General features: G+C 39.4%; 1 protein-coding gene across 4 annotated transcripts in view; it reads left to right on the top strand.

The window, feature by feature from the left end:
* Window positions 1-12,409, top strand: part of SMG1 (SMG1 nonsense mediated mRNA decay associated PI3K related kinase) — a 126,611-nt gene that overhangs the window by 109,582 nt on the left and 4,620 nt on the right. For 3 of the 4 annotated variants that reach the window (XM_053894504.1, XM_019468708.2, XM_053894503.1), the window contains 9 exons: window positions 59-528; window positions 3,155-3,292; window positions 4,908-5,060; window positions 6,035-6,214; window positions 7,115-7,342; window positions 7,976-8,187; window positions 8,348-8,454; window positions 9,580-9,759; window positions 9,839-9,945. In XM_053894504.1, the coding sequence (XP_053750479.1) occupies window positions 59-528; window positions 3,155-3,292; window positions 4,908-5,060; window positions 6,035-6,214; window positions 7,115-7,342; window positions 7,976-8,187; window positions 8,348-8,454; window positions 9,580-9,759; window positions 9,839-9,945 (1,775 nt within the window). The remainder of the gene's footprint in view (window positions 1-58; window positions 529-3,154; window positions 3,293-4,907; window positions 5,061-6,034; window positions 6,215-7,114; window positions 7,343-7,975; window positions 8,188-8,347; window positions 8,455-9,579; window positions 9,760-9,838; window positions 9,946-12,409) is intronic. The other variant, XM_053894502.1, reaches the window with a different exon arrangement.

The raw sequence follows: 12,409 nt of genomic DNA, 5'->3' as shown, positions 1-12,409 counted from the left end.
GTACTGTCACCTTATTTTGCTTTGCATGAAATACTTTAAGAAGATTTTCTTTTTTTAGGATCAAGTTCACTTGAAGATCAGAATACTGTAAATGGGCCTGTACAGATGGTCAATGTGAAAACCCTTTTTAGAAACTCTTGTTTCAGTGAAGACCAGATGGCCAAACCTATAAAGGCATTCACGGCTGACTTCGTGAGGCAGCTCTTGATTGGACTTCCCAACCAAGCCCTAGGACTCACCCTCTGCAGTTTTATCAGTGCTTTAGGTGTAGACATTATTGCTCAAGTAGAGGCGAAGGATTTTGGTGCTGAAAGCAAAGTTTCTGTTGATGATCTTTGTAAGAAAGCAGTGGAGCACAACATCCAGATCGGGAAGTTCTCTCAGTTGGTCATGAACAGGGCAACTGTGTTAGCGAGTTCCTACGACACTGCCTGGAAGAAGCATGATTTGGTGCGCAGGCTGGAAACCAGTATTTCTTCTTGTAAGACAAGCCTGCAGCGTGTTCAGCTGCATATTGCCATGTTTCAAGTGAGTATTTTTCGAGTGTGTTTTTCCCCAATGTAGGAATTTGAAAATCTGGGGAGATTAATATAAAACAATATAAGGGGAAAAAAATATAAACATCCTGAATTGTGCCAGCTTGCAGCAAACCCAGCTTTTTGGAATTTTGGTGTTTCTTTCCTGTTATTCCTTGTCTGTGTTCCATGTAGTGGAGAGTGTTTTGTGGTTACACTTTGTGACCTTTGAATTCATTTCCATCAGCGTTGTATGTTTGGTATTGTCTGTGTCATTAAGTATTGCTTGTAAATATAATTTCTAATGGTTGAATTTATTCGTTATGTGAATGTGCCTCCTATATGATTTAACGTGTAATTAAGATGATTTCTAAGGTGACTTCTGTTTCCCTGATACTCTCTTGATGTGTTACCAACTTTGTGCATGAATCTGTCATCATTTGGAAATTGTTTTTTTGAGAAGCCGGTTTTTGTCCTTGATTAGTTAGGGGGGCAGTATGATAGCACAGGCTTTGGGGATGAGATGGATTTGGATTCAGGTATATGAATCTGAGTTTAACTTCCCTAAGGTGGGGACAGTACCTCTCACAAAGGTTCAGGACCATGAGTGTTAAAAATGTTCTAGGGGCACCTGGGTGGCTCAGTTGATCAGGCATTTGACTCTTGGTGTCCGCTCAGGTCACGATCTCGTGTTTTGTGAGTTTAAGCCCCACATTGGGCTCTGCACTGGGGTGGGCTTGGGGAGGTGCGTGGAGCCTGCTTGTGATTCTCGCTCTCAAAAATAAATAAACTTTAAAAAATCCGCCGTTCCCCCCTCTCCCCCAAATGATGTTCTATATGGAATGTTGGGTGGCTCAGTCATTTGAGTCTGACTCTTCCTTTCGGTTCAGGTCATGATGTCACGGATCGTGAGATGGAGCCCTGAATAGGCTGTCAGTGCAGAACCTGCTTGGATTTTCTCTCCACCCCGCTCTCAAAATAGATAAATAAACTTAAAAAAAAAAAAAAATGATGTTTGGGACAGTTGGGTGGCTCAAGCATCCGATTTGGTTCAGGTCCTGATCTCGTGATTTGTGGGGTTGAGCCCTGTGTTGGGCTCTGTGCTGACAGCTCAGAGCTTGGAGCCTGCCGCAAATTCTGTGTCTCCCTGCCCCTCTCTCTGCCCCTCCACCATTCATGCTCTCTGTTTTTTCTTTTCTTTTTCTTTTCTTTTCTTTTCTTTTCTTTTCTTTTCTTTTCTTTTCTTTTCTTTTCTTTTCTCTTTCTTTTCTTTCCTTTTTCTTTCTCTTTCCTTTTTCTTTCTCTCTCTCTCTCTTTCTTTCTCTCTCTCTTTCTCTTTCTCTCTCAAAAATAAACGTTAAAGGGGTACCTGGGTGGTTCAGTCGGTTAAGCATCCGACTTCTGCTTGGGTCATCATCTCACAGCTTGTGGGTTTGAGCCCCGCACTGTGCTCTTTTGGCTTCTGTGTCTTCCTCTCTCTCTGCCCCTTCCCTCTACTCTCATGCGTGCACTTGTGCGCGCTCTCTCTCAAAAAGTAAACATTAAAAGTAAATGTTAAAAGAAAGTTATGTTCTGTTTAAGACACTAAGCACAGTATAAATTGTAGCTATTCCCCCACCCCCACCCCCACCCCCCGCCAATACAGGCTTCAATATTATCAGTAGCTTCAAACAGGTTATATAACTCATAGAGTAATATTTGGGGACTGCCATTTTCTTGGGGTCTGTTTTGGTACAGACAGTGGTTTTTTGGTATCGTTTATGTTGAAGCTGCTTCCCAGTGGTGGAATTGGTGGTTATAGCCCAGTGTGAGGAACCAGTGTATTTCCTTCTCTTTGTGGTTTTATCAATAGCTGTTTTTTTTTAGCTCGTGAATTAAGAAAACTAATTTATTCAGATTTTGAAGTTGTTTTCATTATGTATTAATAGTCTTTCTAACACGTTGGAGTTTTTAAAATTTTTTTCTTCTAAAAAGTGTGATGTTGAAAGTTTCATTATTTGATATGTTTTAGTTTATTTCCTTAAAAATTGACAGCCGTATGGAAAACAGAAAAAAGCCTTTCAGTTTTGTTCATCTGAACAGCTGTCCATCATTTTAATAAAAGCGCAATGTATTACTTTTAAATTATAGCCCAGTTGGCCTTCTGGGGCCACCCTTGAAATGGAAGGCGCCTTGACCCTCTGTCAGCAACTGCCTGCCCCTTTCTTCTCCGGAGAAGTCTTGGTTCTGTGACTCCTGCCATCATTTCTTTTAATCACTTCTGTAGCCTCATGCTGGACAACCCCTCCCCACCCCCCAGTACCCGTTCTGATCTCTTAACTGGAGATGTCTTTTGGGGGAGGTTGTATACTAAACTTTTTTACAGACTCGGAAATATCTTCAGAATTATTACTTAGATGTTGCATTTCACTGATTGAAGAAATTTATCAGCCATTCTCTACATTAGGAAACTTCACCTGGTTGTGATCATTTTGTAATTTTGCACTTACACTTCTCTGCCTGCCTCGCTTTGCTGCAGCTGTTTTTTTTTTTTTTTTTTTTTTTTTTCTTTCCCCCGGTCCTAATTCATACCTCCCATCTCTTTATCTAAAGGTTTTTTTTTCCTGCTGATTTTATTACATTGCTTTTTCTTTGAACAGTGGCAGCATGAAGACCTCCTTATCAATAGACCACAAGCCGTGTCAGTCACACCTCCCCCTCGGTCTGCCATCCTAACCAGCATGAAAAAGAAACTCCATACTCTGAGCCAAATTGAAACTTCAATTGCAACAGTTCAGGTGTGTTCGGTCAGACCTTACTTGCAGCACATTTACTTTGAGAGAGCACCTGCACCGTGGTGACGTGTCGGTGCTCCGTGGTTCATTGGATCTGCCCGTCTGTCCTTGGCTTCTGAGCTACAGGGGCACACACTGCTTTTCGCTTTTACGCGTGATTTATCTTTTTTCCTTACCCTCCAAGGTAACCAAATCTGCTATTAAGCTGTGTATTTTGAGCCAGGAATAGAGACATACTAAATATTTCAGGGTTTTAATGGATTTGATGATCACTCTGCCTTTGTGCATTAAGGGAACTCTGGTGATTAGAAAAATGTGTCTTCTGAAATGTACATAAGCAGTTCCATCTGGCTTACTGTTCAGACCTAAAAAACTTAGGCAGTTCTTATCCCTGTTGTATAATTAAAGGTATTTAAAGGCGATAGAATGTTTTCGTTTTATTATTGACTGTATTTCTTTGTCATTTCTGCTTAATATTTAGTCTCACCTCCCTTTTTTAAATAAGAGAAACAGTTCTTGATTATGGTTATGTATGTATCTTTGTATTGTGTATTCTTACATCATGTACGTAGTAGTAACTGATGTCTTCCTGTTCATTTTATAAATTAATGTGAGTACAAAATCAAGTGTAGTCACTTCTATAATTTTTACGTATTTAATGAAACTTTCTGGAGCTCACTTCTTTGAAGATCGACGTACCTTTTCTCTGTAGCATACTAGGCCTAGTTTTCAACTGTGGAGAGCCTTTCTCACTTGAGAGGTGTGTTTGTGTGAGAGAAAGAACGGGAGAGAAGTGCAGGAAAGACAAAGGATGGGAATCCTTTGCCTGAAGTGGTGAATAAATAGTGAAATAATTTTGTTACATAAAACCTTCTTTATCATGGTAATTTGGATACATTTTTACTATCTTCCATAAGCTGCTGAGTTTCTGAGAATTAGATTTTCATCTTTCACAACCAAAAGTGTAAATGGATTTTTTGAATTAAGCTATTTTAATTCTAGGTGGTTACCGTACAGTGTTACATTAGTTTTAGGTGTACAATATAGTGATTCACTAATGCGCTACGTTACTCAGCGCCCATCATAAGTGTACTCTTCAGTCCCCATCATCCATTTCTCCCCTCTTCCCACTGACCTCCCCTCTGGTAGCCACCAGTTCTCTATAGTTAAGAGTCTGTTTCTTAGTTTGTCTCTCTCTCCCTCTCTCTTTTTCTTCACTTGTTTTGTTTCTCAAATTCCATATATGAGTGAAACCTTATATTTGTCTTTTTCTGACTTATTTCACTTAGTATTCTACTCTGTGGCTCCATCCATGTTGTTGCAAGCGATAAATGGATTTTCTCCTAGATAGCACATAAAGTGCATTAGGGATTGGATGTAGCAGGTGTTTGATTTTAAAGACTACTTTTTTTAAAAATGAAAAATTTTAAGACAAACTGAAAGCCAGTTCTTCCCAGACATGTTGAACCTGTTCAAAGTGAAATTTTTAACATGTTTGTTAAAAATGTTTTCTGAATGATTCATGTGCTTCTTTTGAATCTCCCTGGTATTGATATAAGATGCCCAGTAGGAACTGGAGAGTGTCAGATATTCACTGAGATTCTGCTGGCTTTTACAGGAGAAACTAGCAGCACTTGAAGCAAGTATTGAACAGCGACTCAAGTGGGCAGGCGGTGCTAACCCTGCACTGGCACCTGTACTGCAGGATTTTGAAGCAACAATAGCCGAAAGAAGAAATCTTGTCCTTAAAGAGAGCCAAAGAGCAAGCCAGGTATTGTGACCCGTGCGTGCCATCTTTGTTTTCAGTTACATGATGATACAGCTGATTGGAAGTTACGTGTGGGATAACTAGGGGTAGCTTGAGAACCCACCCTCAAGTTGACAGTACTGGGAAGAGGGAGCTGGTAGGCCTTGGTGGGAAGGGCATCCATCCTTCAGGCTGAGCTCACAGCCAGTTATTTTCCTGGACCTTTACTGCCTCCCAGCTAAATATAAAGTAGATTCAGCCTCTGTTGGAAAATATGGAGTTGAATTCCATATTTGTCTAAGGTTCTCTTTATGCAGCTTAGGTGACCCAAAGATTTGATACTATTCTTTCAGCATGGCAATAAAATGTCTTTATGATCTTGAATTCTGCCAGAGGTTGTGGATTAAGTTTGTTACTTTCGGGGGTGGAGAATGGAAACAAACTATTAGGTATGTCCAGTCAGGTAGAAAATTAGACTAAATCAATGACATGTTTCAGTACGTACTTAAAAGAACTATTTGCATAATCACAATAGTATTATCATACCTTAAAAGATGTACGTAATGTCATCAAATAGCCAGTTAGTATTCTGTGATCTTTATTGTGAAGTTAGGCAAGAGGAGAAGCAGAAGGGCAACATTCCAAATTGAAATTTGGACATAGCACAAATAAGCTGCCCCTGAATATGATGATAGTTCTATTACGGAATAAATTTTCTGTGTGAAAGCAGTTGTACAGCAGATACTTTTACCCAATTGTACTTAGGTGCTTTTAACCATCTCAGACCTAATAACATCAGCCAAAAAAAAAGTGCATTTATTCATAGCCTTTCTCAGGCTTACTTCTGTTTTGTCCCAGAAGAGTCAAACATTCATACCATTTTCAGGACCAGTTTGGTCCTGAATTCTGGAAATGAACAGGCAGTATTTTTTCATGTCAATTAAAATTGCATTCCCCCCTTATTGTGGTGGTTCCATTCCTCTTTTGCCTCTTCACAGGTCACTTTCCTCTGCAGCAATATCATTCATTTTGAAAGTTTACGAACTAGAACTGCAGAAGCCTTAAACCTGGATGCTGCGTTATTTGAACTAATCAAACGATGCCAGCAAATGTGTTCATTTGCATCACAGTTTAACAGCTCAGTCTCTGAGTTAGAGCTTCGTTTATTACAGAGAGTGGTGAGTCTTGAATCTTGGTGTGGGGGTAAAGAGACTTGTTGATGAAAATGATAAGGCCAGTGTCATGTGCTCAAAGTCCATTTAATATATTCACTCGGTTTACATTTATGCAGTGTGTATACTATGTATATGATGTTGTTATGAGGGATATAACAATGGTTAAATCTTGCTCTTAGGGCCCAAGGAACCTATTAATTATAAATACAATGAATTAAAAAGTGAGCCTGGGTGGCTCAGTTTGTTAAGCATCCAACTTCAACTCAGGTCCTGATCTCACAGTTCATGAGTTCAAGCCCTGTGTCAGGTTCTGTGCTGACAGCTCAGAGCCTGGAGCCCACTTCACATTCTGTGTCTCCCTGTTTCTCTTTGTCAAAAATAAATAAAATATTAAAAAATTATTTTAATGTATTTGTATTAAAAAAAAGTGAAAAGGGTTCTCAGAGCCACAGTTGGAAGTTCTGTGGAGTTTCAGAGGGAGGAGAAATACAACGTATAGCAAATGACTTAAATGTACTGAAAATACGGTAGCAGACAGGGGGCTAGTGGAAGGTGAATGCTGGACAGGAGGGCTAAGTCCAAAAATAGCAAATTGATACATTTGATGTTTATATTTTATGAGAAGACTTTAATTAGGAAGCTCTCGTGGCCTTTGAAAGCATGATTTACATTGGGTTTAGCATTCTAGATTCGGATCATCTTTGGTATTCTAGATACATTTGTTATGTCTTAAACTATTTCTATTTCTTAAACTATTGTGTAGGTCATTAGTTCATGACTTGGCAAATGAGTTTGTTTGTGTCACTTTGAGTTACTAGTACCTTTTAATGGTGATGATGAAGGAAAGAATCTTCCATTATTTATTCCATCTAATGCTTAAAATCAAATGTTTATTCTGTTTAGGACACCAGTCTTGAACATCCTATTGGCAGCTCTGAATGGCTTTTGTCAGCACACAAACAACTGACTCAGGATATGTCTACTCAGAGGGCAATTCAGACAGAGAAAGAGCAACAGATAGAAACGGTCTGTGAAACAATTCAGAATCTGGTTGATAATATAAAAACTGTGCTCACTGGTCATAACCGGCAACTTGGAGATGTCAAACACCTCCTAAAAGCAATGGCCAAGGTAAGACTGATACGAGTGACACCCAGTCAGATCTCTCTTTTCATAAAATTACAAGTAGTCGTATTTGGGAAAATAACGATATAAGCAAAAACAACTTCTTGGTTCACATCTTCCAATTTGTAATGGAGTTAATTTGTGTTTTTATCAACTTTTTTTTTTCTAAAGCAGGTAGTCGTATTCTGATTTTGTACCCAGAGAAACTGGGGGTTAAAGAAATGGATTAACCCAGAGTCCTATAACTTAACAACAGAGCTGAAACTTGAATATAGTCTCCAAGTGTTTAGATCTCCAGTGTCTCGTCCTCCTCCCCAGCCTTATCCCTAAGCTCGTTCACCTCAAAATGAATGAAATGTTGTCTCTTCCTTTCAGTATCCTACATAATTTCTATAGTAAGGAAACTCAGCCCCACAAAAAAGCTAAATAACTTCATCATTACAAAACAATGAATCATTTAACTTGGGGATTTAGTTTTAGTTGGACTTTTTGTTTTGTACTGGAAACCAGATTCCTGTAGAAAAGGAGTTAATACTTGCTGGAAAAACACTTATTACTTGTTATTCAAAATGTGACTGTCTTATGAGTTACTACTGAGACCAGTACCATTTCTGTCAGTCACTAACATGTGGATTCCAGGATGAAGAAGCTGCCCTGGCAGACGGCGAGGATGTCCCTTACGAGAGCAGTGTCAGGCAGTTCCTAGGTGAATACAAATCATGGCAAGACAACATTCAGACGGTGCTGTTCACATTAGTCCAAGCTATGGGTCAGGTTCGAAGTCAAGAACACGTTGAAATGCTCCAGGAAATAACTCCCACCTTGAAGGAACTGAAAACACAGAGTCAGAGGTAAGGATGCCTTCTGGCCTAGATTTCAAATGGAAGCAAAAATCTGGTAGAGTAAGTTTTGCTTATTTAATTCATTTAAATTTTTTCAGTTTTGTTCAGATTTATAAGTAGCTACCTGGTGAAGCATTTCATAAATAAGCCATTTTATTTTGTATTTCAGTATCTATAATAATTTAGTGGGTTTTGCATCACCCTTAGTCACCGATGCAACAAATGAATGTTCGAGTCCAACGTCAGCTGCTACTTATCAGCCATCCTTTGCTGCAGGTATGACTTTTGCACTTCAGAAAAGACCTGAAACTTCATCTGTTCCTAATCTTATTTTTTTAATTTATTTTTAAAGTTTATTTATTTATTTAGAGAGAGAGAGAGAACACGAGTGCATTTGAGCGGGGGAGGGACAGAGGGGAGGGAGAGAGAGAATCCCAAGCAGGTTTCCTGCTGTTAGCGCAGAGCCCGACATGGGGCTTGATCCCACAAACCATGAGATAATGACCTGAGCTGATTTCCAGAGTCAGATGCTTAACTAAGTGAGCCACCCAGGTGCTCCCCTCCCCCTTTTAAGTTTTGGCTTAACTTTAAAAGTGTTTCTGTGAGAGAGTAAAAATACCTTGTGTTTAAATCTTCTTCAGATAATTTATGAATGGGGTGCCAGGGTGACTCAGTTGGTTCAACATCCTGCTTCAGCTCAGGTCATGATCTTGCGGTTCGTGAGTCTGAGCCTTGTATTTGGCTGTCTGCTGTCAGCACAGAGCCTGCTTCAAATCTCTGTCTTCGTCTCTCTCTGCCCCTCCTCGCTCACGCTGTCTCTCTCACAAATATATAAACTTAAAAAAAAATAACACATGAATATAAAATAAATACTTGTCAGGGAAATTATAAAAAGAAAAATTTGTAGTTTCATTCCAATTAGAGGTCACTCCGTTAATATATTTGTTTTTATACTTGTAGTTACGTATGCATAGTACCTGCACAAATTGTGATCATTCTGTGAATGCAATTTTTGTTGTCTTTTCCCACTTAATATTAAATTGGTAATTTCGTCGCCACCAAATGATCTTTTAACAAGTGACTTCATGCCCAAATTTAATATGCCATTCTGTGTCTTTACCATATTAACCTTACATTGTTGGACAGTTCATACATTTCTAGTATTTTGGTGCCACAACAAGCATCACTGTACAAATTCGTTTTTGAATGTCTAGCTCTTTAGGCTATATTTTTCAGAGGACAGTATCTATTTGAAGGGATAAGGATTTTAAGGTTCTAAAGTCATACTCACCTTTGTGGCTATATATGTGTAGTTGATGGTTGAGAGAGCCCTGCCCTGCTCTTTGTCTCCCTCCATCTTCTGTTTACATGTGAATTGAGCTACCCTCTCTTTCCCTGTAGCAGTCCGGAGCAACACTGGCCAGAAGACTCAGCCTGATGTGATGTCACAGAACGCTAGAAAGCTGATTCAGAAAAATCTTGCCACATCAGCCGATACTCCACCAAGCACCATTCCAGGAACTGGCAAGAGTGTTGCTTGTAGTCCTAAAAAGGCTGTCAGAGACCCTAAAACTGGGAAGGGTAAGTTAGTAAGAATAAGGGTGCCTTAGATACTTGTACAAAGTTGTGGTTTGACTTCCATGTTTCCGTTGCTTTGTAGCTGTGCAAGAGAGAAACTCATATGCAGTGAGTGTGTGGAAGAGAGTGAAAGCCAAGCTAGAGGGCCGAGATGTTGATCCAAATAGGAGGATGTCAGTTGCTGAACAGGTGACCTTTTAAAAATTATTTATTACTTTAATTATTTTTATTATTTTTTTAAGAGTTTTATTTAAGTAATCTCTGCACCCCATGTGGGGCTCGAACTGGTGACCTCAAGATCAGGAATCACATGCTCTTCTGACTGAGCCAGCCAGGTGCCCCCAGGTGACCATTTTTAAACTTGATCTACACATTTTCATGCTGCTGAAACAGTACAGGTTAAAAGATAAACTCACCCATATTCTTGGAGGTTCATCAGGAAATAAGGAACTGGAATTTATTTTCGGGATTCCGAAGATTTTGAGTAACATAACTCTGGAGTTGTCAAACATTCACCATTTTATTCTGACTACCCTGTTAGCATGTTCCTTTCTCCCCAGTCCCTCTTTTAGCAGAAATTAGAAGTGTGACTTGACCCTCTCTCCTCCACGAGAACACAGTTAATCTGCATTTTAAAGAGGACTATCTGAAGGTTTCCAGTGAAATGAGGGTGATGTTTGGGTGCGGGAATAGTATCTATAAAGTGTTTGGGGGTGTCAGTTTGTCTGAAGTCATTACTCTGAAATTTTCTCATTAGTGTTATTAAAATTATATATTTGAGAATGAATTCCCCTCTAGCTGTTTATTTTGAAAAATTAATTTTCTTAATGTTTATTTTTGAGAGCATGTGCGTGCAAGAGAGAATGCGAGCAGGGGAGGGGCAGAGAGAGAGAGAGGGAGACACAGAATCTGAAGCAGGCTCCAGGCTCTGAGCTGTCAGCACAGAGCCCGATGCGGGCCTCGAACTCATGAACCGCAAGATCGTGACCTGAGTCGAAAGCTTAACCAACTTGAGCCTCCCACTTGCCCCATATGTTGAAGTATTTAGGCATGAAGTGTTACTAGGTATTATTATGTATTATTAAAAAATTAATAAATACTTCAGTATATGTCTCCTAGACAAAACATTAACTCAGGAAACTTACCATTGATGTTAACATTGGTTGTTACCTAACATTCAGTCCATACTCGGATTTCTCCAGTTATCCCCAGATGGCCTTTATTGTTTAGCCCTTCTCTCTTGAACCACCTGCTCTGCCCCCAACAAGATCTAGTCAAGGCTCATCTTCATTTCATATACTTGTTCTATTTTTTAGTTGTCTTCAACGTCTAGAACAGTTCCTGATCGTTTTCTTTTCTTTTTTTTCTTTTATGACATTTACCTTTTTGATGTGTCCAGACCAGTCATTTTGTAGAATGTGCCTCACTTTTTATTTGTCTGATATTTTCCTCATAATTAAATTCAGAATCAGCATTTTTGTCAGGAATGCTATGTCGCTGATGTGTCTCTCTCAGAATTTTACATTAAGGGATACCGGTCACTGTGCCGTCTTTTGTGTTACTAAGTTAGGTCATTTGGTCAGTGGTAGTGTTCTCCTGAATTCTCCTTTACAAATGTACCTTTTATTCTGTGGGTTGAAAATTTGAGACTATGATTACCCTGTTTTCAATGTTTTGACATTCACAATTCAGTTTTAACATCAGCACTAAAAGTTTTTTTTTATTTTAAATGCTGCTGCACCACTGTGTAGAAACTTAAACTCTTCTTGGTCAAGAGGTACTTCCTTAGAAATTACCAAGTTTGTTAAAAAAAAAAATCCATGGACAGGGGGTGCCTGGGTGGCTCAGTCTTAGGTTAAGTGTCCGATTCTTGGTTTTGGCTGAGGTCATGATCCTCACCATTTGTGTTTTGAGCCCTGCATAGGGCTGTGTGCCGACAGTGTGGAGCCTGCTTGGGATTGATTCATCCCTCTGCCCCCTACACATGTTCACTCTCTCTTTCAAAATAAATAAACTTAAAAAAACCATGGACGATACTGAGTCAGAGGGGTATCTTTGCTTCCAAAGCTTTCTGGTAGGTTAATAGCTTGTGTACTTTCGCGACTGCCTGTCTTCGCTCTCTGTCCATTTGTTTGAAGGATCTTTGGCTATTGTGCTTTTTATTCTGATAGTTACTAAATTTTACATGAAAGAGAGTTAAGGGACTTAGAGGAGTGGGGTAAGTGTAGAGATCTTTGTGCACGGCTTTTGGTATAAGTCATCATTCAGCAGCCCTATATTGAGCATTTAATATACAATTGGATCCTCTGGGTTCTCTGGATACAGAGATAATTATATCTCTTACTATAAAAGAAAATTCAGCTGAGTCAGAATCAAAGTATTTGTTGAGTACCCAACTGTATTGCAGAATGTGCCAGGCACTTTGTTATACGCTGCCTAAGCATTTACCTAGTGACTTCATGTGTTTAACCCCAGGAACACCTGTGCGGTCAGTGGGGGCTCTCTTCATCTAAGGATTGACAAGGCTCAAAGGGATTTTTGACTTTCCCAAGACACACCTCTTGTAAACTCTGGGATTATGAGGGAAGCTCAGGTTATTTAACCTCTCCACCATAGCAACGACATGTCCTATGGGCAATTAATTTGGGTGATT

The sequence above is a fragment of the Panthera pardus genome, unplaced genomic scaffold (genome assembly GCF_024362965.1).
Source record: "Panthera pardus isolate Hobbes unplaced genomic scaffold, ASM2436296v1 HiC_scaffold_5, whole genome shotgun sequence".
Taxonomy (NCBI): domain Eukaryota; kingdom Metazoa; phylum Chordata; class Mammalia; order Carnivora; family Felidae; genus Panthera; species Panthera pardus.
Note: the sequence above shows the minus strand (reverse complement) of the source record. Positions and strands in the feature narration are given on the sequence as shown.